The sequence below is a fragment of the Ambystoma mexicanum genome, chromosome 8 (genome assembly GCF_040938575.1).
Source record: "Ambystoma mexicanum isolate Mex_15411 chromosome 8, UKY_AmexF1_1, whole genome shotgun sequence".
Classification (NCBI taxonomy): domain Eukaryota; kingdom Metazoa; phylum Chordata; class Amphibia; order Caudata; family Ambystomatidae; genus Ambystoma; species Ambystoma mexicanum.
This window is the reverse complement of record NC_090929.1, coordinates 1487647440-1487675135: the sequence shown is the minus strand read 5'-3', so window position 1 is coordinate 1487675135 and position 27696 is coordinate 1487647440. Positions and strand designations below refer to the sequence as shown.

The window sequence follows — 27696 nt, the reverse complement described above, 5'->3', positions numbered from 1 at the left end:
TCACCCTCGATTTGCGCCTACATTTATTTCCAAGTTTCATGTGAACCAATCAATATTACTGCTTACTTTCTTCCAGAAACCCACTAACCTGGCCGAAAGAAGCCTACACACGTTAGATCTGCACAGGGCAGACCTGTTTTACCTGGAAAGAACTAGACCACTGAGTAAAACAAATCAATTTATCGTTTCTGTGGCAACAGGTAGAGAAGTGGACCCTGTCTCTAAATCAGCCATTTCAAGGTGGATTGTCAAATGCATCACACCCTGTTAGACTCTTGCTAAGAGCGAACTTCCCTAGAGCACATTCTACACAAGGCACTGGGGCTTCCATAGCTTTCATTGCACATGTTCCCCTAGAGTCCATTTGCAAAGCAGCAACCTGGAATTCTGTACACACCTTTACAAAACACTATTGCCTAGACACTCATTCTAGGTCTGATTCTCAGGTGGGACAAGCAGTACTAAGACATCTTTTCACTACTGTTCCTTCTCACAACCCACTTCCAACTCTGCGTGCTGCTCGCTAGTCTATGCCCAGGATGTAATCCTAAACAGATTAACACGCATCAGAAGACCTGCACTACTCACCGTAATAGCATTTCTGATGATTGTATCTGCTTAGATTCACATACGCCCACACTTCCTCCCCTCTCGGGTGGAAAGAACATAGGCGTCTTACTACTTTCTCTCTTTATGTAATCATTAACGATAGTCATTGGGCTCCCTCATGGCAGAACAAATACAATCGGAGGGACCTCGACGCATGAGGCATTTTGGGTACACTACAGGTCACTTTAGGGATAGTGTTACAGGCATGCCCATGACGACATCCTCTTTCAGATTCTCGAAAGACAAGATGCAATACTCTGCGGTTATTACTGGATGTCGGACTATATGCACAGCATGTGAATCTAAGCAGATGCAATCATCAGAAATGCTATTATCTTTCACTGGGAGGCTTGGCTAGCCTTCATGAGTGGCGGGTCGACACCCCGTTGCGCATTATGTATGTGCAGCCCCTGGTGTGGTTGACATCAGTCATTACCTTTCCTTTTTTCCAAATGGTTTTTTGCTTATGGGTTCTGCCATTAATTTTGTTTTCAAAGAATGGTTGGTTTACAATGATCAGTCTGTTTAATAGTACAGATTCAAATTAGCGTGCAAGAAAGTAGCTAAACATGTGAAGCAAAATTAAGACACAGTAGTTGCAAGACATAGTCTGTTGCCGATAACCATTTGTCAGTGTCTATGATGTGCTAATAAAAATATAATGAAATGGTTAAATAATACATTGCTTTATTTGTGTTTTTTACACAGACCTATATTCTGAAGCTCTGCAGTGCGCTCGAGAAGCACGTTAAGTGTGATATCCGGGAAGATGCAAGGCTGTTTTACCGAACTAAAGTGAGTGAAGTAAAATGGCATCTTTTCTAACCAAACAAGTAGTATTCAAATCAATAAAGTACATGTTTTCTTCAACTTGGCATGAAAGACCCTGTTGATTAAAATGAAATATATTCATTTATAATTTATTAGAGATTGACTATGCCCATCCTAGTTTAAAGTTTGTGTAAACCAAAGTCACAGTTTCGGCTTTGTAATGATATGTTATGTACAGTTTGATTGCTTTAGGCTTTTTTCTTGTGTAAGTAAATTAGCAGTAGTTACTGTACCACCAAAAACAACTGACGTTTTATTTCTGAACCTTTTAGGTTAAAGATTTAGTTGCTAGAATATATGGGAAATGGCAAGAGTTACTTCACAACTCAAGACCGAACAAGGTAAAGTGAGTAATATGCTGGTTGTGACTTGTGTTTAGCTCCTACACACTTTGTTAGTCAGGTGATGTTTTGTTTTGCTACTTAAATCTTGATATTACAAAACTGTCATACCGTTATTGCTATTATTTTGTTCTTCTTTATTTTCGACAGTTAACTGTGCAGCATTCTCATGTATTACTCTAACGTCCTGTCCCCTTTCCTCCATACTGCATGGGCGTCCAGGGACGGGTGACTGAACCTTTTTCACCAGAAAAAACCTTCTTCCCCGTTAAATTTCGAGGTGAGCGGGGGTGCGTCCCAGGGAGCATGCGCTGCCCTGATTCCGCCCTCTGGCGCAACACCTCAGTCCCCTTTTCCGCGTCGATGGGAACAGGCCGAATTCAGCTGCGCTCCTGGGTTTGGCTTCAGCCATATATTTCCACGCGTGGTTACTTCTTTGTCTTTTTTTGTCTTTTTATCATTCAGGTACTCGGTCCTCAGGCGTCATGCTCCTCCCCGGCGCATGTCGACTTCCACAGGGTTCAGCAGGTGTCCATCCTGCAACAGGCTCTTCCCAACTTCAGACCCCCAAGCCCTCTGCCTACGTTGCCTTGGCCCAGACCACGGTTGGCAAGCTTGTACAGCGTGTGGCTCGCTGTTATCGAAATCGCTGAACAACAGACTAGCTAGGTGGAGGGAGCTCTTCCAGAAGTCGCCTTCAGAGGTCCTCAAGAACTTCGTGAAGCAACGAGCCAGACCCAAGGTAGGGCTACTATTTTCCATCGCACCCCTCAATGGAGACTCCTTCCCAAGGACTCTCCCGCGCAGGAAGGACTGTTCAGGTCCTTGTACCAACATGTGCACCGAGGCTGCTGCAGCTACCGGCCGATGGGTCCTTGGATCCCCCCAGTGGCAGTGTTGAGGAACCGGAAGGTTCTTGTACCGGATTATCATCCGAGGGCCTCCGCCATCGAGGGGCTACACCCTAGTACCGGCAATACGTCTAAGGGGGCGCCTAAACGCAGCTCTACTGACCCCCGGGTCGAGGGTGTCACACCTACCAGGCCTAGGCCCGAGGAGCAGGGTAGGCCTTGTGATCCACACGCAAGAATCTTGGATGAGGCTGGGCCCAGCGAGCCGAGCAACACGTCGCAGGCAAGTGGCAGGCAGCTCGACAAGATGGCCGCTGCACCAGACAAAGGCACCCGTCCAACGCCATTCCAGGAGTTTGGTGAAGAACGAGTGTCAAGGTGGGACTGGCCTCAACCAGGTACGTGGCCTACAGCCTATACTCCTTATGCACAGGGCAGCTTCTCCATGCGTCCATACGGGCAGGGTATGTAGTGGCTCCAGCAGCTCCCGGCTACCCCATCAGTACCCCATACCACCTCTCTGGCCACTCAAGAGGAGTTCTTCCAGAGGTTTCTTGGGCACATGAAGTCACCTCGGATGGGGGCTATCCTCAAGGACGCCACCAGGGAAGTCCCAGCCGATTCCTCAGGCAGTTCCGTACCAGCCTCCTCCTCAGCCTCCGGCCGCGGTCACTGTACCCCAGTCTCCTGCTCCGGCTACTCCTCCACCTCCGCAGGACCCTCCTGATCTGCAGGATACGGATGAGGAGGAGGATCCGGACACGCCATCCTCAGCCAGGGCCTTCCCCGAACGTCTTCCTGGGCTGGCGGAGTACCTGGGCCTACCCCAACCCGAGGTTGGGCAGCCGGTGATTCCACTACAAACCAATGTAGGGTTGGTTCAAGCTCCACTTGGTCCAGCCGGTCAATCGACGCCTGTTTCCAAGTATAGGCAGACTGAGCGGGATACTCTCGGCTCATACTCAGTCGTCCTCAGCCGCCGCCTCCTCTGCAGCGCTGCTAGGCAAGGAGGATAAGATCTTGGAAGTGTATTGGTAGAAACTCCATTCCAACGAGTCCTTGCATCCTCGTCAGGCCATCGCCGATGCCATGCTGGCTGCCGCTAACCAAAGGTTATAGCGGAAAATTGCGGCTTTCCTCCCGGAACTCCCTACACAGAGCCAATCACGATTTAAGGCGCGGCTGGCTGAGGCCAAGCTGGTGGCGCAGGACCTCATGGAATCCACCATGGCCCATATTGACACCCCTGGCTGTGCCATCTGTATCACCACAGACATGAGAAGGACAGCCTGGCTTCAGGCGACGCAATTCAACCCAGACGTACAGGAATGCATATTAGATCAACCGTTTGAGGGGGGGGGGGCCCTCTTCCACTCCACCACAAACGAAGAGCTGGACATGAAGAAAAACAGCTCACAAACGACAAAGTCTTTATCCATCTTGACAAAGACCACACCCCAGTCGTAAACCCAGTCACAGCAGCGCTCTGACAGGGGGCGTACGTATGGAGGATTCCGCGGCTTCCAGGAACGGAGATCCAGGCAGCCGGACCGCTCGCTGTCTCGGAACCGGCAACAAAAAGGGGGTGGAGGGGGAGTAAGGGCTTTTTCGAATGGATTGTGTCCTCCAACGTATTACACATCTTTGACATGTAATGTCCACAGCTGTGCTACTTTGGAAATTTTTCGGCAGAGGGCGTCCTGCGTCAATGGCGTTGTGTCGATGTCCCTCGAAGGCCTCCATCGAGGGTGACGTCACCGGATGTTATAAATAGGACGCACGGCGCCCGTAGCCTCGTGTATTCTTCCTGAATATGTCGTCTTCATCTACCCCTCCGACTCCGCGGTCTGGCTTTAAGACTTGCCGAGACTGTAAGTCTAAGATGCGGTGCAGGTCCGTAATCGACATATGTTTGCAGTGTCTTGGTGAGAGTCATGACACCGACGACTGTTCGAAATGCCAGTCGCAGACTGCTTAGGCCTTGCGGGAGTGTAAGGGGAAGTTACAGGTAGGTTGGGCTACTAAACCCAGTAAGTTGCGAAAGGGATGTCCACCGATGATTTGCGATTCGAGGGCTAACTCTCCTCATCAGAAGGAATCCCGGGGATCTCGATCCCGGAGTGGGTCCTGCCACTCGGCTCTCCCGGAACCAGCATCTCTGGTCGCCATCCCGTCGGAGGATGGCGCCGCGAGGAAAGTGGCTTGTCCAACTAAATCCTCGACTCCTGAGGAATGGGAGGCCTTCTGGGAGAAAATGCTGGTGATTTTTCAATCCCATGGCACAGGTCCGTCCGTGCCTTCGGAAGAAGCCAGCAGGGATGGGTCTCCGTCCTGGGTCCTTGGCGCGATAAACATCAGGAACCGTCGAGATACCGTTCCGACAAGGTTCAGGTTGATCGCCAGAGACCAGGTCTCGGTCTTCGTCCCCAGTCGAAACCGCAGAAGTCTGGTAAGGGGTCGACGTTGACTCAATCGGCGCCGTGTTCATCTGATACGGAGGTTGGTGCTTTGCCTTCACTCCAGCCCTCGGTGCGGTCGATGCCTTCGGGGTCATTTGGCCGGAATTTGCTGATGGAGATCCTTGGTACTGTGGATCCTCCAAGGAAGGCTAAATCCAAGCCAGTAAAGCCTGTTGGGGACTCCAGACCCACTTCTGTTCCTAAGCAGGATTGCTTTCTTCCTCTGGATGATATCTGAGGATGAGGAGAGGTCTGATTTCGAGTTTGGCCCTGTTGAGCCGGATGTGGCTCCTGTCTTTTCCGGGGGCAGTCAGTTGGATGAGTCAGTCATTGCATGATGCCAGTGGCTTAGACACATCTCCGGAGGTGCCGTTTGGCAGGCCTTATTCTGGGGCTCATGCGGAATCCTCTTATAGGAGACTGATGGCTAGGGTTACTGAGTATCTTGGTTGGTCTAGTCCTCCAGAGGCATTTGTTCAGGATGACTTGTCTGATATTTTGGATCAAGGTCCGTCCTCTGACCCAGTGTTGCCTTTTCATTTAACTTTGCAAAAAAGGGTGGCGGCTACTTGGCAGACCCCGGAGTCTCTTCGGCGGTTAACACGTTAACTAAAAAATATCACCCTTCCAGTAGCGACCCCAGCTACCTTTCCACTCACCCCACTCCCGAGAGTTTGGTGGTCCAGGCGGCTACGGCCACCTCGAGGCAGACGGCGTACCCTACCATCTCTCCTGATAGGGACGACAAGTGCTTCGATGGTTGGGCACGCAAGGTGTTTTCTGCTGGGAGTATGGTGCTGGAGTCAGCCAACTCCACTTGTGCTTTAGCAAGATTTTCTCACACACTCTCTAGCAGCTGAGCATATTCCCGAGGGGGAAGAAAGGGATGGGTTCCTTACTCTTGTGCAGGGTGGCAAGTATGCCATATGTGAATCCCTTCAGTCTGGGTTGGACACGGCCAACAGTCCATGGCTGCGAGCACTGTTATACGCAGGTTTGCGTGGTTGCGGTAGTCAGGTTTATGTACATGCCAGTCTTCTGAACCTGCCCTTTCATGGCTCTCATTTGTTTGGCAGCAAGGCTGACGTGAGCCTTGAGAGGTTGCAGACCTCAAAAGCTGCTGCTAAATCTTTGAGAGCAGCAGTGCGTCACCCTCTGCCTTTTTGTCCTAGGGGACAACAGTGGAGGGGGGGTTCCTTTCGTTACTACTCTTTTGGTAGGACGAGAGGAGCCGCCAATCAAAGGGGTCAACGAAAAAGTACCTGTGGTGTTCGGGGAAATAGAGGTGCCAAAGCCGCTCAAGCAGCTGCCTCTTTGCCTTCAGGCGCTGCAGCAGACGCTCCAAAACAGCTATGAGGCCATGTTCATTGTTCGCCGGTTGGGGGCAGACTGTCCCAGCATCCCGAACAATGGCGAGCTATTACTTCGGATGCGTGGGTTCTGGATACCATAGCCCACGGCTACTGCCTTCCCTTCCTAAAGCAGCCTCACGACAATCCACCAGGGAGTCTCTCTTTGAAGCTTCCAGATCGGCTCCTTGGAGAAAGGCGCTATAGAACTAGTGCCTGTAGCAGAGAGGAACAAGGGATGGTATTCCCCATATTTTTTTATTCCAAAGAAAGACGGGGGGACTGAGACCCATCTTGGACTTGCGTTGGATGAACAAGTTCCTCAGGAAGGTCAAGTTCAAGATGGTCACTCTTTCTCAGGTCCTTCAGGCCCTTCGACTTCAAGATTGGTTGGTGTCTCTGGACCTACAGGATGCTTACTTTAATGTGCGATTCTGTCATGATTCACCGTTTCCGCCCCATCTGGACTACATGGTCCATCAAACACCGCAACATCCTTTCTAGTATACTCCCAACATGGCTGACACCATTACGAAGTTCCCTGTCTGGTGTTTCAACTGACATGCCACTTCCTAGAAAACAGACACGCCCCGCGGCTCTGCGCGTCTCAACGCTACCTTTCCAAAGTTCTGGCAAGTGTGTGTCTAACTTCCCTCTACCCCCGTGCTACCCCCTTGTTTAGTGGTTCCCAGTTCCTTCCTGGTAGTATTCCGTCCTGCCACGCTTACCGCTTGTGGAATTGTTCTTACTGCCTTCTCCTCGGACCCTTAGCTCGGATCCGTACTGCACTCGTATTCTGCCTTCGACACGGTGCGAGCTTCCCGATTCCCAAACCCTTCCCGGATTCAGATCTATACTTACCTGATCCTCCCAGGAATACTGAACGCCTGGATCTCTACGAGACTGGTACCTGCACACTTGCGACAGAGGACACTTGCCCCTATCTGTACAAGTCCCGAACCACCAGAAAGAAGGAAAGACCTCCGAACAACACGTCTTCAAAGGATAAACAGGTGAGATTCAAGGCAAAGTGTGACAGATTCATCCAAAGCACAGAAAGTACCTGAGGTTTGCAGCTGGCAGCTCGCACTTTAGTTTCGGGTCCTGCCATTCGGATTGACCTCCGCCCGAGGGTCTTCAACAAGCTAATGGTGGTGGAGGCAGCGTATCTCATGCAAGGGGTGATTCACTTTTACCCCTACCTGGACGACTGGCTGATCCAAGCACGTTCTCCCGAGCAAGCTCTGAATCCTCTCAGCCTCACCTGCCGCTCCCTCCACAAGCTGGGCTTCTCCCTCAATTTCAAGAAGTCCCAAATGACACCTTCTCAACAGCTCCAGTACGTCGGGGCTGTGTTGGACACGTCCTTGGGGAAAGTGCTCGCCTCCCAAGGTGAGAGCTCATCACATTGTGCAGATGGACAAATTTCAACATGCCCAGATTCTTCCGGCTTTTGTATTCTTAAGGTTGCTCAGCCTCATGGCATCCTGCATTTTTCTGGTGCCAGAGGCCAGACTCCGGATGAGATCCCTGCAATGGGTTCTCAAGATGCAGTGGTCCCAATTCTCAGGCAAGATGTCGTATCCCATTCAGATTCCACTCTGTCTCGCAGGATTTTCTGTGGTGGGCCAGCGAAGGGAATCTGATGAAGGAGGAGCCATTTTGGCAACCTTGGCCGCAGGTGACTGTGGTGACAGACGCCTCCCTCAGAGGATGGCGGGCTCATGCCGACGATCTGACTGCCAGTGGTCATTGGTCTCCATCGGAGTCCAAACTTCACATCAACCTGTTGGAGCTGAGAGCCATCAGGATGGCCCTGAAGGCTTTTGTGCCGTCTTAGCGGGGGAAGAGTGTCCTGATCATGACGGACAACACAGTGGCCATGCATTACCTCAACAAAAAAGGGGGGGGTAGGGTCACTCCTGTTGTGAACACTCTCGGCATTTCATCTGGCCGGAGAGGAAAAGGCTGCGGTGGACGCTCTGAGCAGGCAGAGCATGATCTCTCACGAGTGGGAGTTGGCTCAGGAAGTCCTTCTGCAGAGCTTCGCCCTTTGGGGAACCCCACAAGTGTATCTGTTTGCGACCAGTGCCAACCGGAAGTGCGAGAGATTCTGCTCAAGGGAATTTCCTCCGAGAGGAGCCTTAGGGGATGCGTTGGTCGTGGATTGGTCATTCCCACTTCTGTACGCGTTTCCTCCGGTGCCTGTCATTCCTCAGGTGCTAAGGAGGTTGCAGAGGTTCCAATCCCACATGATCCTCATTGCTCCGAATTGGGCCAGGAGAGCGTGATACCTGGTCCTTCTAGAAATGTCAATCTGCCCTCCACGCCGTCTTCCCTACTGAGAAGATCTCTCGTGAGGGGGGGGGGGTTGGGTTCTCCATCCAGAGGTCAAGACTCTCAACCTTCACACTTGGTTTCTGAAAGGTTGAGATATAAGGATTGGGACCTCCCGGATGACGTGATGGAGGTGTTGCTTTCGGCCAGGCGGCCGGCAACCAAAACCCTGTACGGTTGGCGCAAGTTTTGCGACTGGTGCAGAGGATACAATGTCGATCCTTTTCAGTGTTCCATTCCCATGGTTCTAGCTTGCTTGCTTTCTTTGGCCCGCAGGTGTCTTCAAATAGGTACCATTAAAGGTTACCTGGTGGCGCTGTTTATCTTCAAGCGCTCGTCTGAAGAATGTTCTTATTTTAAGATTCCTTTGATTTCCCAATTTCTAAAAGGACTCACTAATGTGTTCCTGCTGTCCCCGTTTCAGGTGCCGGTCTGGGATCTGAATTTGGTCTTGAAATTCCTGATGGGTGCTCTGTTTGACCCTTTGAGACTGTTGGCTAGTCTTCCCGTCTAACGAAAGAGTGCAAAACATACTGCTGCAAATACCTCGGTATCTAGCCGGTCGCCAAATACCCGTACGCAAAGCAATGCGCTTGCTCAGGATGATGGCTTCATGCATTTACCTGGTTCTCCACGCACTGTTGCACATGCGCCAAATGGAAGAGTGGTTAGCGAAACAGTGGTCTCAGGCGAGCAGTTAGTGAGACGATCTAGTGGTTGTTTCGCTAACCCTAGTTCAAGCGCTACGCTGAGAAATCTGTTGAAGGGAAAACCTTTCCGCAACCCTACAGTGCAAGTGATTGTCGCAGCAAACACATCTCTCACCGGGTGGGGAGCCCACCTTCACCACACAGAGCATGGCCTGTGGACCCATACCAGAGCCCAAAATCATTTCAGCGCTACTAGCAGTGGTCCAAGCCCTGCAAGCCTTTCAAGTGCATCTATCACGCCAACAAGTATAAATCCATACAGAGAGCACCACTGCCATGTTTTACATGAACAAGCAGGGAGGCATGCAGTCTCCAAGTCTGTCCAGGCTAGCACAAAACATTTTGGAAGTGGGCACTCGGGCAGAACATGTTCCTAGTGTCGCAGTATGTTCCAGGGGAACTCCATTCTCTAGCTTAAGCAGAGAACCTCTACCTGATGAGCACGAGTGGCAGCTCAGCAGAATAATTTCAGACATTATCTTTTCCCTATGGGGCTATCCTCCATTAGACTTGTTCGCCACAAGCCAAAACACAGTGCCCAGACTTCACATCCAGGTTTCCCAACCCCGATCCTGGGGAACACCCTGTGGATGAGCTGGTCGGGAAATGTGCCTATGCTTTTCCTCCCCAACACCGCTACTGAGCAGGATAGTGAACAAATTGCACCAGGAACAAGTGACTCTAATCCTGGTTGCTCCTGTGTGGACGAGATAACCTTGGTTTCCGCATTCCACGCAAACTGGCAATGTGCGATCCAATCAAACTCCCATGCCCCTTCAACATGCTCACCCAACACGTGGTGACAACGTTACAACCGTATCCTCAATTTATAAGCTTGGCAACTTGGCTCCTGACTTCATAGAGTTTGGCCATTTAAAACTACCTCAGAGGTGTATGGAAATCCTCAAGGAGGCAGGCAAACCAGTCACCAAACACTGTTACTTTAACAAATGGAAATGATTTGTGATATGGTGTCAGTCAAAAAATGTAAACCTGATCAAATGTACTCCATCACACATTCTTCATTACATGCTCCACTTACTAGACTCCTGTCTAGTATTCAACTCCAGCAAGGTTCACCTAGCGGCTCTATCTTCATACACCACTTCTCAAAGCAAGGTGTCCTGGTGGAAAGTCCCAGTCATTAAGGCATTCTTGGAAGGAGTAAAAAGGCTTAAACACCCCCCACTCCCATTTCTAACCCACCTCCAGGGTGTGATCTAAATATGGTAGTCGCAAACCTCATAGCCCCCCCCCCCCCTCCCTTAGCCTAGTCACAAATCCAGCCTTAAACACCGAACATATAAAACAGCTTTTCTGGTGGCCATCACCTCCATAAGAAGAGTCGGTGAACTACAAGCTTTCAGTGCAAGACCCTTTCTTTGTTACCCACAAAGACAAGTTGGTACTAAGAACACACCGTAGGTTCTCACCTAAGTTCATATCCAAGTTCCATGTCAACCAGTCCATTGAACTACCCGCTTTCTTTCAAAACCCTTCAAGCTCAGCTGAGAAAAACCTACATACACTAGATTTAAGAAGGGTGGTTCTTTACTATGTAAACAAAACAAAACCGCTACGAAAAACAGACCAACTGTTTGTCTCCATAGCACCTGGCAGAGAAGGTGATCACCTTTTTTTAAAAAAAACGCCTTTTCCAGATGGATAGTGAAATGCATACAGCTCTGCTACTCCCTATCAAACAAAGCTCTGCCTTTCACACCAGGAGCTCACTCTACCAGGTGTACAGGAGCTACTTTGGCCTTTATTGCAAACATCCCGCTGGACGCCATTTGCAAAGCAGCTACATGGAGCTCTATACATACTTTTACTCGGCACTACTGCATTGACACCCGTTCTAAAGCAGATTCACAGGTGGGACAAGCAGTCTATGCATAGCATATGTGATCTAAGCAGATCTACAAGCCTCACAAGGGATACATTACTCACCTTAATTGTATTTCGGATGCTTGTATCTGCTTAAATTCACATGCACCCACCTTCTCCCCTGTTGAGTAGAAGGTGCATAGATGTTTTCTGGCTTTATCTACTCTTATCTGCTTTATTACATCTGTACTCGCGCTACACTTCATGCTACCTCGTGTCAGAAACAAATTCTGAGAGGCCTCGACACATGAAGGACATGGGTACAGCGAACGTCACACTAGGGATAGTATTACTGGCACGCCCTTTTGACGTCCCTTTTGATTTTTGAAACCATAACATGTAATATTCCGCGAGTACCACTAGATGTTGGCCTATGCATAGCATGTGAATCTAAGCAGATGCAAGCATCAGAAATACGATTGCGGTGAGTAATGTCCCAAATATGTTGGTATGTATATTTCACGGACTCCGTTGCTGGCCATGTATTTATGGTTAAGTTGCTCAACTCCTAGGAAGAGCACTTTTTGGACAGCTTATACCTTTGCTCCCCCTGGACGAAGCCTTACCAAACCTTGCAAAAATAGTATATGGCCCGCTCTGAATCTTTATGGCCAGTTTGGCGAGGTTTCGTAAGGGGGGGGCAAAGTTATAGGGGTACCTACATTTTTTTTCTCCCATAGGGGCAATGAAAAATATTATTTGCTCATGCCTACAGCCCGAACCGCTGGATGGATTTTCACCGAAACACCTGCCATGTTCTATCCGCGGAAGGCTGCTGCTGTCTGCGAATAGTGCGGTGGGGAACAGGGCTGGGAAACATGTTTTGGGGCAGTTGGTGTTGGAAAGAGGGGCAGGGAAGGGTGGGGGAGTGAAAGATGGTTGATATGATGTATTTGTTTAGGTGGAAGAAGACCGTGCAGAGTGCGGCAGTCCGCGAACACTGCAGGCTTATGTGGTGGATGCAGACAAGCTTCATTATGGTAGGGGAGTGGAATGTAGATGATCTGAGGATGTTTGTGTAGGTTAAAAATAGGCCATGCACACAAGAATCTAGGCTCTAGTACAACTACTGCAGTATCATACGGCCATGCAACTAAGAATTTGCCTACAGCTATTGCAGTAGGTAGTGTTTGGTGGGCACTTGGAGGAACATGTTTGGGTTTGTTTGGTGACTGCATGCCGGCCTGTTGGACTAGGGGAGTGCAATCTAGATGATATGCTGATATTGGTGTTGGTAAAAAAGGGCAAAGTGTTGTGTGTTAGTTGTGGTCAGTGGTCAGAGTCTTGGGTGCATGGGCGTATTATGCTGTGGTGGTTGTAGGCAGACCCCAGACTCTTGGGTGCGTGGCCGGAGGCCATAGGCCATGCACCCAAGAGTCTAGGGTCTGCCCACAACCACCTCAGCATAATAAGCCCATGCACCCAAGAGTCTGGCCACTGGCTGCAAGTACTCTAATAATGTGTGTACAGAAGTGGAATTTGGCTATTGGAAAAATCCATTGCAATAATGTGTACAGTAGTGCATAGACCAGGCCTTTGTGGGGACTGCAGGCAGGCTTTATTAGGTTAGGGGAGTGGAATGTAGATGATAAGAGGTTGTTTGCTTAGTTTAAAAATTGCCCATACGTCCAAGAATGTAGGCACTGGCAGAACGACTGCACTATCATACGGCCATGCAACCAAGACTTTACCCACAACTATTGCAGTAGCTAGTGTTTGGAGGGCAGTTGCAGAAACATGTTTGAGGTAATTTGCTGACTGCATGAGGGCTTCTTACAGTAGTTGAGTGGAGTATGGATGATATGGTGATATTGGCATTGGGGAAACATAGGGTTGGCATTCTACTTCAATATGTGCAGATGGTGTTCAAATTGGGAAATGGGGGTTAATTGTGTGGGGGTTGTGGCCACTGGCCAGATTCTTGGGTGTGTGGCCGTTTTATGCTTTGGTGGTTGTGGCCAGCCCCTAGACTCTTGGATGCATGGCCGGTAGGCCGGTACCCCATGCACCCAAGAGTCTCGGAGCTTGCCACAACCACCACAGCATAATACAGCCATGCATCCAAGAATGTGCCCATTGGCATTAGCATTGCCCAAATATGTGTATAGAAATGCAATTTGCCCATTCCGATTAAAAAGAAGCATGACACTAATATGCGTATACTCCTTGTACATACTCTCCAGGCACTGTATACTTTTTGGAACACAGTGACAGAATACCAAGTTAGTGGAAATAGCACTTTTGATTAATGTACCATTGCGGGCACACATTCTTTTTCTTGCACGTGGCAATGCAGGAGAAATCTTTGGTTCTTTCTCTGTGGAAAAAAAACGCAGCATAATATGTTAGGTACTTCATAATTTATTCTACACAATTTCACATATTCATGTACTTTGCAGATCGTCATAATTAGTACATTACAAGTACTATGCTTCAAACAACGTTACTGTGCAATGTGCACAGTTCCTGTGTTCGGTTGCATAATCATTGGGTCTGTGGGGAAACAAAATCCATGCAGGATAAAAAAAATGCTAGTACATTTATTTGATAAGTGTCGCACTATGTTTCATTGAAGTGTGCAGTACTTACAGGAATGTTTAAGATGCACATTAACGTGGTTTTGGTGTTAAAAGCACTGTTGCAGCAGGAGGAATTGGAATTGAAATGGTGGTTGTGTTTTGTGTTACGGGAAGTGGTGGTGGTATGGTTGCAGTTAGATACCAGTTGGCGTATTCTAACTGTTTATCCTTTTTCACTTTGTAACACTATCTGTTCATGCAGTTTGAGTCCTGTTGGTATATTCCAAGTACTGTACTATTGAAAACTAATATTGCAGTATTGTGGGGGCAGTTAGATACCTGTTGTTGTATTGTAACTGTTGCTAGTTTCAAAGTTCTCGATGGGATGTTTTGAAGCAGTTTGATTCTTGAAGGTGGATTTGAGCAGTTTCACCACTGGAAGTAATATTGTAGTACTATGGGTGTTCTTAGATACCAGTTGGCGTATTCTGACTGTTAATACATTACGAGTCTTGAAGGGCATCTTCAGAAGAAATTTTATTTGTGCTGGTAGACTTTAACTTTTACATTAATGGAAAATAATATTGCTGTATTATGGGTGCAGTTAGATACCTGTTGCTGTATTCTAACTATTCATAGTTTTGCAGGGTATGTTTTGAAGCACTTTCATTCCTGTTGGTGGATTTCAGGTTTTTCCCTATTGGCAAGTGACATTGCGGTATTATGGGTGCAGTTAGATGCCAGTTGGCGAATTCATTGCAGTTGTATGGGTACAGTTAGACAGCAGTTGGCATATTCTAATAGTTGGTCGTTTTACAGGTTAGTGAGTACAGTTTAGAGACCCTCATACTCAGTACTTTATAAGTACTATGGGTGAAACAATATTAGTGCGTGTTTTTCACTGTTTGTGTCTAAAATCATTGGGGAAAACATTTGTATAGCATTATGAAAAATGAACAACATGCACATCTGTTGCCATAATGAAACTATTTTCCATTTCAGAAACCGCATTGTAGCGCAATGAAGGATGTACTCATGCACCAGTTGGTGTATGCTAAGTTCTTACAGTTTCACCGGGCACAAGGGTATTTTTCTTTTGCACTTACATACCTGTTAGTGTCTATCGGGCAGTAGGTTATGCTACTTTTACAGGTCAGCGAGTACATTTAGGTTTCAGGAATATTAAGTAGGCAATTGTTTAATTTTCTGGAAATCTCTGTTTCAGAGTAACGGAAGTATCATTGCATTCAAACCACCCACATTTCTTTTTAATGTATGCGGTATAGTGACCTCACTGGTTGTGGCAGCCGTGTGGTAGATTATGCCTACTGTTGTGAAGGTTTTCTTGCCAAGCAATACTTGCCCGTGTGTGAAGCTTGCAGTTGTTTTTTGGTACCATCTGCGTTGTATCTTAAAAGCATTACTATTACATATTGGCTATGTGAGTTTATGTGTAAGGTGGAACGATTGTCCGAATTGCAAACCGTACACAATATGCCATGATTTTCATTTTGCGCCCCTGCTGAAATGGAATGGATTCACAATTAGGTATAGATACATACATACACAAAGTGCTCATTAGGGACTTGATCCTGCACCAACGGTTGCAGAAAGTGCATATATGTTTCCACATATATGAAATCTGGAATATTTCATTTGTAGGTATATTTTTGCTTTCTAGCACTTGCAGTAAGTACATTAGAAATTCTTGCGGATCTTCTTGTGTGTTTATGGTGAATCTCACCATTCCCGCACAGTAGTCCAATTCCTGCCTTATTCCCGAGGCACTGTAAGTGGTGTCGGGATTGTTTGTTGAATTTCTATGAAGGTTGAGTATTTGCAAACACAAATGGTCTACGCCGTTCAAGTAAATGTTTTGAACATTCCTAATGCCTTGTTTGGCAGCAAGCTTCCCAGCACTAGGATATTACAGGCCACGTTGGCCTAGAAAGTCAGGTGTTGGAAAATGTTAGTCTGTATTTGTGTGCAATTGTACAGCACTGTATAGGAACGGGGACTTAGGAGCATCAGCATTGTTGGTATGGGGGCCGGTGGTGCTGTGATAAGTATGCCCTACCGGGCTATAGTTTTGCAAGTGTGTGAGTTGTTGCACTATTTACATTGGAAATTGAGTAGTTCAAGTCCTAGTAGGCTGAGAAAAGGCAGAAGCCCAGAAAGATGTACAGATTAGAAAGAATGTTAGTGTGTGCACTTTTATTAACTTTCCCGCTCATAGATGCTTGCTACATGAGTGTCATTGCAGTATGTTGCAGCTATCCTTTCCTGTTCCTTTAATTTATTTATTAAAATGTACAGATAGCACTGTTGCAAATGTACACATGCATTTATTTGGTTTCCTTCAAATGGTGCTGAAATGAGTAGTTGTATGCGCAGTGCATTTTGTTAATTTTGCAATCTATGTACTTGCCATGCGTTAACACGTGCAATTTTCATTTTCTGTGTGCATTCTGGGCATTTTACAGCATGTGTTTTAGTGGGAGAAGTGGTTGTAAAAGTGACAGAACGAAAGAAGAAAATAACAGTTTGCACATTAGAATAGGTGATATGGGCAAGCATGCATGTTTTGGTAATATAGTGAAGTTTGACATAGCAGTTTTTGCAACGATAACAAGAATTTTCCATTATGTGTTGCCTGCTTTTTCTCTAAACCTTGCACAGTGGTGGTGCAAGTTATAGTTGCTTGGCTGACCATAACTGGCAAATTTCTGGGGGTTTTCGATTTTATTTGCAACCATAATATCCCTTTAACACACTTTTTCCACTGGTTTTGATAGGTTTTTATTACTGCAGTTTAACCATAACGTCCCTTTAACAATGTTTTTTTCAATGAATATATAAATTCCTGAGGCTTGGGGAATCTGCTTAGATCACATGCTAAGCATAGGCCGACATCTAGTGGAAGCTGCAGAGTATTACAGTTGTGGTTTCGAAAATCGAAAAGGGACGTCGACAGGGTGTGCCAGTAATACTATCCCTAGTGTGATGTCCACTGTACCCATGGTCCTTCATGTGTGGAGTCCCTCAGATTTTTTTTCCCGCCATCATCGTCTGACGATATAACGCGGAGTTCCGTTTTGGCTAACACCATTAATAAATAACGTTATTAGAGCTAGTTCTCTTTCTATCCTTTATATTACCGACCTTCGACGAACATCTTTGGCGGTAATAAGGACAAACGTTGTAGAACAAAGAACTTGACTCGACGACACCCCTTTGGCCTTGGAAGGCTGCACCAGGCCTCAGCCCAGACAGTAGGAAGGGTGGGGGTGGACATTTCTTAGGCCACTTAGAGAATGCATATGCCCCTTTCCCCTCTCTATTTTCGCCTAGCTGCCATTCCGTCCAAATATGGAAAACACATCATTAAAATGTCGTTGCAACAAGAAGTTCCCCTGGAAAGACGAGCACCGGGTATGCAATCTCTGTCTTGCAAGGGACCACGATGAGTGCCACTGTAGAGCTTGTCTGCTCGTCAAACCAAAGACCCTAAAGGTCCGAAAGACCATATGTTGTGTCCAACACGCCATGCAGGCCCAGGCCGCCATGAACGTGGAGGGTGCATCCAGCGATGGCAGCATCAGTGTCTTTTCGGATGACGAAGGCGATAGGGAAGCAACCGCTTCCCATGTGCCAGTCCCCAACCCCATCAGACAGGCCGGCGGTGCTGTTACAGGGATGACAGCCGGTGGGTAGCACACACAAGACAGCCCACACAAAGCACATACCCCAAGGCCAAAAGTCGACGACCCCATCATCTACACGGCCACACACAGCGTCGAGGGGTAGGTCTGCTAGCTCCCCGTCTTCTGGGCACTCAAGATCACGATCGCCGCACGACAGGCTCTCAAAGTCGCGAGACAAAGGTGACATGGACCCCGTGGTCCAATACATCGTCCGAAAGCCGAGGGTCAGAAGAGGCAGTTTCAGACCTCCCATCCGCCGAAACTCGACAGTCTACATTAACGTCGAAATCGGCAAAAAAGCACCAAGAGTTCAAAAATAGCCCATCTGGTGCAAAAACATGTCCCAGAGACTCTCCTTAAAGGGAAAACGTCAAAAAAACACCCTTCAAAAAGAGAGTCACCATTCCCATAGGGAGAAAGTGAGTGCATCACACAAAGAGAAAGAAAGTGTTTCCCAAGGGGAGGGTTCTATAGCAGCAGCTCTAAAGAACAAAGGGCAGCCTACCCCAGAAATACCTCACTCTCCTAAAACCATACCAAGTTCCTCTCAATGGTACTCTGAAGACATTGATAGGGTGATGAAACTTTCATGGCAGACTTTTTGAGAAAAATCCCCAGGCTATGTAAAGCTTACAGAACACGCCACCAACTAGTGGTGCTACGTCTTCACAACCCCCAGAAAAGAGGCCGCGTCCAGACACCCTTTTAATTGCCCCTCAGCAAAACCCAGTCCAATATGATCTCTATGTTCCCAATACAGACTCTGAGGAGCAGGATACACCTGGGGGGGTAGATCATTACTATGATGAGGATGAAGAGGACGTTTACATCTTACCCTCTCCCGATCACATAGACCCACCGGTAGCAGACTCAGCGATGGACAACCAACTTCAGGCTAATGCTATGCTCATTAAAGCAGCAGAGCATTTCCATATTCAAACCCAGGAAAACACAATTGGACAAAGATTGCATAGAGGACATATTGGGGGACAAAAGAAACTGTTATCCAGTTTATACCCCTACTACAGTCCATACAAAGGAGAATCCAGCCCTCAAGTCAAACGCGGGCTGTGTTACCCACGTATTGAGAAAATGTTCCACCCTTCACCCCAAAGACCCACTGTACTTCAGGGGCCAATTGAAACTAGATTCACTAGTAGTGACCACTACACGGAAAAAGGCAGGAACACCACTAGCTTCATCGGAAGCACTCCCCGACAAGGAGAGCAAGAAGCTTTACACTCTCGGGAGGAAAGTGGCCACCTCAGCGGCTTTTCAAACTAGAATTGCCCACAATACTACGCAGCTGGCCAGTTGCAACAGCCACAAGTGGGAAGAGATTGCAACTTTAATGGCCTCAGACCCAGAACCTCTAAAGTCGCAACTGTTCCTCACAGTTGTGGAAGGAAAGGCAGTGTCGAACTGCTTCCTAAAAAATAACTTTGATGCCGCAGATAATGCGGGAAGAATCATTGCAGAAGGAACACTCATAAAACGCCATGCATGGCTTCGCCAATCAGGATTTAAATTGGAAACGCGGGCAACACCCCTCAACATGTCCTATTTGGTAAAGCGGTTGAGGATGTGTTAATCTCTGCAAAGGAAGAGTATAGCACTCTTAAATCATTAGGCCAGCTCACTAATAAACCACCAGGCCAAAGAGGTGGAAACAATTTTCGTCGCTTTCGAGGACAGAACTTGCAGAAGGGTTCAGGATATGGCCAAAATCAGGGCTTAACCTGGGGTTCAAATCAAGGCCCAAGCCTCTGAAGGCTTCCAAAAGGGCCAGTGTAGATCTCGCGGCCGGGGGAGGTCATCCACTTCCAGAGGTGGAGCAACACCTCCGAAACAATGACCACCCGCTTCAGGTCCCCTCCCATGCCTCTCCAGTAGGAGGGCATATAACACACTTCGCCCACACATGGGAGGGAATTGCCTCGGACAACTGGGTGCTATCAACCGCGGCGGGCGGTTTTTGCATGGAGTTACTACAGAGACCCTCAAACCACCCCTGTGTCAAAAATCCACCACGAAAGAGGAGCAACGCATCCTTCTAGAAGAGGTTGCAACGCTGCTGCTCAAGGACGCCATCGAAATCGTCCCATCAAACCAGGTAAACAAGGGTATCTATTCAACCTCCTTCCTTGTGCCAAAACAAGATCTAACAATTCACCCAGTATTAGACCTGCGCCCTGCAAACACCTATGTCAAGCCACACAACTTTTCTGCATGACAACGCTACAAGAAGAAATCCCACTGCTGAAGCGGGGGACTACATAGCAACCTTGGGTATGCAAGATGCCTATTTTCATATTTCAATGTTTCCATCACACAGAAGATTCTTGCGTTTCAAGATAGCAAACCAACACTACCATTTCAAGGTGCTACCTTTCGGAATAGCATCTGCTCCAAGGGTCTTCACCAAGGTACTGGCGATGGTGGCAGCGCACCTGCGCAGGGAGGCACTCCCAGTGTTACCCCTACCAGGACGATTGGCTGATTACAGGGGAGTCTCCCCAAATTTGCAGGCAAAATACGCAAAGAACAATAAACCTTTTCCAATTGGGTTTCTCAATAAACGCGAAAAAATCAAGCCTTGTACCAAACAAGACCAAACAGTTTCTAGGACCTGTCATAAACACAGAAGAAGTGCCAGTGTTTCCATCAAAGGAAAGAATCCAAAACGTGCTACTGCAAATACCTCTGTATGAAGCCGGTCACCAGATAAGCGTACGCAAAGTTATGCGTTTGCTCGGCATGATGGCATCTTGCATTTACCTGCTACCACACGCATGTTTGCGCCAGATGCAGGAGTAGTTGTCCAAACAGTGGTCTCAGGCAAGCGGTCAGTGTGACGATCTAGTGGTCGTTTCGCCAGCACTAGTACAAGCCCTTTGCTGATGGACAAAGGAGAATCTGTTAAAGGGAAAACCCTTCCACGATCCGGTCATGCAAGCGGTAGTTACAACAGACGCGTCACTCTCTGGGGGGGGAAACATCAGCTTCATCTCACAGCACATGGTCTGTGGACTCACATAAATGCACAGAACCATATCAACCTGCTGGAACCTCTAGCGGTATTCAAGGCACTTCAAGCATTCACAGCACAGATGACAAATCAGTTGGTACAGATCCTAACCGACAGCACTCCTGCAATATTCTACATCAACAGGCAGGGGGGCACACATTCTCCAAATCTGCCCAAGCTAGCACAGAAAATATGGAAATGGGCACTCAAACGGGGTATGTTCTTAACTTCCCAACATGTTCTAGGGGAACTCAACATCCTAGCAGACTCGCTAAGCAGAGATCCCCTACCAGAAGAACGCGAATGACGACTCAACACAAGCGTCGTAGATCACATCTTCTCACAGTGGGGCTACCCAACGCTAGACTTTTTTGCTACAAAAGAAAACAAGCAATGCCCAGACTTCGCGTCCAGTTTTCCCCAACCAGACTCCAAGGGGAACACCCTATGGAGGAGTTGGTCAGGGAAATGTGCTTACACTTTTCCCCCAACTCCTCTAATGAACAGGGTGGTGAACAAAATTCACAGAGAACAGATGACGCTGGTCCTAGTTGCTCCCATGTGGGCAAGACAACCATGGTATCTACATCTGTGCAAACTGGCGATGTGCGATCTATCAAACTCCCATGCCAGACTAATTTGCTGACCCAGCATGGGGGAATAACATTACACCCTCAACCTCACTCAATTAACTTGGCAGGGTGGCTCCTGAGGTCAGAGTTTGGACATCTAAATCTACCACAAAGGTGTATGGATACCCTCAAGGAGGCACGTAAACTAAACACCCGGCACTGTTATTTCGACAAGTGGGAGAGATTTGTAATTTGGTGCTAGTCTAAACAAATCAACCTCATAGAATGTACTCCAACCCACATTCTTCGGTATATGCTCCACTTGCTAGACCCAGGGTTAGTATTTAACTCTATAAAAGTTCACGTGGCGGCTTTATCAGTTTACACCACCTCTCACAAAAAGGGTATCATGGTGGAAGATTCCCGTCATTAAGGCATTTATGAAGGGAGTAAAGGGACTCCACCCTCCTATTTCAGACCCACCGCTAGGCTGGGATCTCAATGTAGTACTTGGAAAGCTCATGGGACCTCCTTTTGAGCCTATGAATAAGTCAAGTCTTAAACAACTCACATATAAGACTGCCTTCTTGGTGTCTATTAAATCCATAAGAAGAATTAGTGAACTTCAAGCATTGTCACTGCAAGACCCATTCTTTGTCATCCACAAGGACAAACTGGTTTTACGGACACACCCTAGGTTTTCACCTAAATTATTTTCCATATTTCACGTAAACCAATCCATTGAGCTACCACCCTTCTTTCAGAACTCAACAAGCTCAGCGGAGAGAACTCCATACAGTAGATGTAAGGAGGGCAGTCCTTTACTATGTAAACAAGACCAGACCGCTCAGAAAAACACACCAACTGTTTGTCTCCATAGCACCAAGCAGAGAAGGGGACTGCATTTCCAAGAATGCCATCGCCAGATGGATAGTCTGATGCATACAAGCAAAACACTGCCTTGCACACCAAGAGCTCACTTCCAAGGGGTACGGGAGCTACATTGGCCTTTATCGCAAACGTCCCGCTGAACACCATTTGCAAAGCAGCTACATGGAGCCCAGTACACAATTTTACTCAGCACTACTGTATTGACACTCATTCTAAAGCAGATACACAGGTGGGACAAGCGGTTCTAAAACATTTAGTTGCCGCTGGACCTTCTCGCATCCCACCACCTTCTCCCAACACTGCTCGCTAATCTATGCATAGCGTGTGATCTAAGCAGATTCCACAAGCCTCAGAAGGGATACATTACTCAACGTAATCATATTTCGAAGGGATTGTGTCCTCCGACGTATTCCTTATCATTGATAATATGTTTCCAGCTTGCTGGCCTCGGAAATTTTTTCTGTAGAGGGCGCTGCGCGTCGAAATCCGCCGAGTCGATGACCCTCGACGGCCACCGTATCGGCGCCGGCGTCACCATGCCCATAAAAAGCCACGCGCTGCGTCCGTTGCTCAGTTCCGTTTTTCCGCGCTTGCTCAGTTCAGTCAAGATAACCCTCTATATCTACTCGAATAAATACCAACTCGTTCTCGATGGCCTCTTCATCGGAACCGATGACGCCGCGATCCGGCTTCAAGAAATGTCGAGACTGCGGTAAAAAGAATTTCGATAACGGATCCACACAGGATCTGCTTGTGGTGCTTGGGAGCCGAGCACCATTGTTCGGAGTGTGAGGACTGCATGTCCATGATGGCGAAAACCTTGAAGGAGCACAAGGGGAAGCTCGAGAGAGGTAAGTCAGTCAAAACCTCCTCAAAGGTTTCTTCGACTGAGTCGAGGCATTCGTCTCCTCGCCGTCGAAAACATTCCCATTCTAGATCTCGAAGTAGCTCCCACCATTTGTCGAGATCAAGACACTCGGAGACGTTGAAGATCCCCTTCCTCGTCGTCTTCTGTTTCCCCAGAAAGGGTCTCCTATCCCACAAAACTCAGCTCTCAGGCTGAGTGGGAGGAATTCAGAAAGAAAATGTTAAGCGTCTTCGAGAAAGCGGCCTCGACCCCCTCGAAGACAGCTGAGGGTGATACCCCGGGTGAAAAACCCAAAAAATGAAAATGCTGCGAGTCGCTGCGCCTAGCGAAACATTCCACCCGAGAGCGCCACGAGCCATCGGGTAAGAAGGCACCATCTTCGCCGTCGTCGAAGATTCCTAAGACGCATGGATCAGCGCCATGGACGCCGTTGTACAAGGGTTCTTCGACGCATCGGCCGATCGACTCGATGCCGACATCGACGCTGATGAAAGAGAAGACCAAGGCTACTCCACAGCCAACGGTGATTCCAAGGGCCTCCGGCACGACGCCGAGACCGTCGTCTATGTCCTCGAGTAGGATCCCGATCCTCTCGAGTTCTTCGAGACCTCTTCCAGTTTTCTCGACGCCGTTCTCGGTTCCTTTGAAGCCTGTCACATCGGCGTCGACGACATTGACATTTTTCTCGCACAATAATGAAGAGTTTGGCTCCTTCTGCCTTAGAGATGGGTTTTACACCATTTTAGAGGTCAGAGTACCCTGGACTATCCTCAATTTATGAAGAGGGGGAAGATTCTGACCAGGAAACATTTGGGTTGCAGAGGACCACACTGCCTATTTCAGAGGATTTCACCTCTGAGGAAAGAAGGTTGAAGGACCTACAGGATTCACTACATGAGGCAAGTGGGCTGGACACTTCCCCAGAAGTGGAATTTGTTAAGCCAGACCCAGGGGAACATGCCGAAGAATTATTGAATTTATGGGTTGGTCTGCGCCTTCGCCTGTTTTTCAACAGGATGACCTGACAGACATATTAGACAAAGGTCCACAGGAGGACCCTGTGGTCCCCTTCCATGCAGCCTTACAAAGGAAAATTACATCTAATTGGGAAACTCCTGAAGTTATCCCTGCGGTCAATAAAAGATTGTCATCCAAGTATAGGGTAGCGGCTGCTGACCCTGAATACTTATCAAAACACCCGACTCCAGAGAAGCCTGGTGGTCCTAGCGGCAACTTCATCTAACAGTAGGACCGCTTACCCTACTGTCCCACAGGATAGAGATGACAAGAGGTACGATTCTATGGCGAAGAAAGTCTTCTCTGCTTGTAGTATGGCGTTGAAGTCCATCAATGCAACCTGTACGCTCGCCAGGTTCAGTCACACACTGTGGGAGTGTGCTTCATCAGCGGCTAAGTGCATACCCGAAGGAGAGGAAAAGGAAGCCTTTCTTAACATTATTAAAGATGGCAAAGATGCCATGTGCGAATCACTTCAAACTGGCATTGATTCCGCTGACAGTATCAGCAGGGCCATGGCGCCAAGTACAACAATCCGCAGGCATGCGTGGTTGCGAAAGTCTGGCTTTGCTCCAGATGTACAGGCCAGACTTTTGAATATGCCCTTTGACGGCTCTTCATTATTCGGAAAAAAGGCTGATGACAGTCTGGAAAAGATGCAAACTTCTAAAGCAGCAGCAAAATCTTTAGGAGCTGCTCTCCGCCAAACTCCTTTTCGCCCCTCAGGAACCTCTGCAAGAGGAAAGTCCTTTCACTATTATTCTGCATTTGGGAAAGGCAGAGGACAGCCGGCTCAAAGAGGCCAAAGGAGATCCACCCGAGGTGGACGGGTCAAAGGTACTAAGGCCGCAGCAGCAGCAGCAGGTGCCTCTTTACCCTCGGCATCTGAAATCAGCCGCCTCCAAACCACTCTGAGGTCTTTCCACACAAAACACCTGTAGGAGGCAGGTTAACTCACCATCTGATGGAATGGCAGGCTATAATGTCAGATGCTTTGGCATTGGAGACAGTTGCCCAGGGTTACTGCCTACCCTTTGTACGCATTCCTCAGTCATCCACCGGGGAACAGCTCTCTAAAAGTTCCCGATCCGCTCCTCTTGCAGGAAATTATAGACCTGCTAGAGAAAGGTGCCATAGAACCGGTACCTGTAGCGGACAGGAACAAGGGCTGGTATTCCCCCTCCCCCCTCTTACTTTCTCATACCAAAGAAGGACGGAGGACTGAGACCCATCCTGGACTTACGAGAATTTAACAAGTTCCTCAGGAAGGACAAGTTCAAGATGGTAACTCTCTCTCAGATCCTTCAGGCCCTCCAGCTCCAGCACTGGCTGGTATCTCTGGACCTTCAGGATGCTTATTTCCATGTGCCAATCCATCTCAAACACAGGAAATACCTGAGGTTCGCAATTGGCGACTCTCATTATCAATTTCGAGTTCTGCCATTTGGGCTGACCTCCGCCCTGAGGGTCTTCACCAAGCTAATGTCAGTAGTGGCGGCGAGTCTAAGGAGGAAAGGGATCCACATCTACCCCTACCTGGACGATTTGCTGATTAAGGCTGTATCTTCGAAACAGGCCCAGGTCCAGCTAGATTATGTCTGCCACTTCCTTCACAAACTGGGCTTCTCCCTCAATTTAAAGAAGTCACAGATGATACCATCACAGAGACTCCAGTTCATTGGAGCGGTCCTGGACACTTCCCTGGGAAAAGCCTCGCCACCAGAGGTGAGGGCTCAAGATATTCTGCAGATGGTCAACAAGTTTCAAAATGCCCAACGTCTCCCAGCTTTCGACTTTTTGAGGTTGCTAGGCCTCATGGCATCCTGCATCTTCCTTGTGCCAGAGGCTCGCCTGAGAATGAGATCTCTTCAGTGGGCACTGAGAACTCAGTGGACACAATTCTCAAGGAGAGCCTATCCAGAGAACATCTTGAAAGGAGAACTGTTTTGGCAACCATGGCCGGAGATAACAGTAGTCACAGACGCCTCACTCACGGGGTGGGGAGCCCATGCCAACGACTTGACCATCAGCGGTCGTTGGTCTCCATCGGAGTCCAGACTACACATCAACCTATTGGAGCTGAGAGCGATCAGACTAGCGCTGAAAGCTTTCCTGCCATCAGTACAGGGGAGAAATGTCCTGATAATGACGGACAACACGGTGGCCATGCACTACCTCAACAAAAGAGGAGGCGTAGGATCACTGCCACTGTGCAGAGAGGCAATGCAGCTCTTGTTTTGGGAAATTCGGGAAGGAATCTCTCTATCGGCAGTCCACCTAGCTGGAGAGAAGAACTTGACAGCGGACGCTCTGAGCAGGCAGAGCACAGTCTCCCACGAGTGGGAGCTAGCTCAGGAAGTCCTTCAAGAGATCTTCGCCCTTTGGGGAACCCCTCAGGTGGATCTGTTCGCCACAAGCACCAACAGGAAGTGTGATCTGTTCTGTTCAAGGGAATTTCCCCCGAGAGGAGCTCTAGGAGACGCGTTCGTAGTGGACGGGGAGTTTCCACTCCTTTACGCGTTCCCACCAGTCCCTGTTATTCCTCAAATGATCAGGAGGTTGAGAAGATTCCAGAAAACCATGATCCTAATTGCCCCATACTGGGCCAGGAGAACGTGGTACCCGGACCTTCTAGATATGTCCATCTGCCCTCCAATCCTTCTTCCACGCAAAGAGAATCTTCTCTCGCAGAAGGGAGGTCAGGTTCTCCATCCAGACACCAGAACCCTCAACCTTCACGCCTGGCTTCTGAAAGGGTGAGGTACAAGGATTGGGATCTCCCTGATGACGTCATGGAGGTGTTGCTTTCGGCCAGAAGGCCAGCAACAAAGTATTTATACCGCTGCGTTGGAACAAATTTTGCAGCTGGTGTAGGGAAGAGAATATCGACCCTTTTTCATGTAGTACACCAACGGTGTTATCGTTTCTACTCTACTTGGCAAACTCAGGCCTTCAAGTTGGCACTGTAAAAGGCTATCTCGCAGCACTTTCTATCTTCAAGTGCACTGCGGAGGAACCATCGTATTTCAAACTACCTCTAGTAATACAATTTCTCAAGGGATTAACTGATGTTTATCCTCCAAAACCATTCCAGGTTCCCTTATGGGACTTAAATTTAGTCTTAAACTTCCTAATGGGCACTCCATTTGAACCACTTCACTCTTGTTCGCTGAGATTTCTCACGCTTAAAACTGTCCCATTGGTAGCACTAACATCTGCTAGGAGGGTGAGCGAGCTACAAGCTCTCTCCTGTAAACCCCCACATACAATTTTCCACAAGGACAAAGTTGTCCTACAGGTGAAGCCTAATTTCCTCCCAAAGGTGGTTTCTGAATTTCATATTACTCAGAAAATTACCTTATGCTACATAGGCTGGACCCAAGGCGAGCTCTCAGCTTTTACATCAGCAGAATGGCTAGGATCAGGCAAGCAGACCAACTGTTGTAGGATACTCAGGTCACAAGTTGGGACTACCCATAACAAAACAAACCATTTCCAGGTGGATTATTTTGGCCATTCTGGAATGTTACAAACTGGCAGGGAAAGAGCCACCCCAAAATCTTAGGGCTCATTCAACCAGGGGTATCGCAGCCTCTACGGCTCTCCAAAGAGGGGTACCGGTCCGAGACATATGTGCGGCTGCCACGTGGTCGTCCGCACATACATTCACAAAATTTTACAACCTGGATTCCTCCACTAATCAAGAGACCAGATTTGGCAAGG

General features: G+C 48.1%; 1 protein-coding gene across 2 annotated transcripts in view; it reads left to right on the top strand.

Moving 5' to 3' along the window:
- The window catches only part of SLF2 (SMC5-SMC6 complex localization factor 2), a 1286318-nt gene that overhangs the window by 1244879 nt on the left and 13743 nt on the right, over nt 1-27696 (top strand). For both annotated transcript variants that reach the window (XM_069611667.1, XM_069611668.1), the window contains exons 18-19: nt 1318-1404; nt 1713-1781. In XM_069611667.1, the coding sequence (XP_069467768.1) occupies nt 1318-1404; nt 1713-1781 (156 nt within the window). The remainder of the gene's footprint in view (nt 1-1317; nt 1405-1712; nt 1782-27696) is intronic.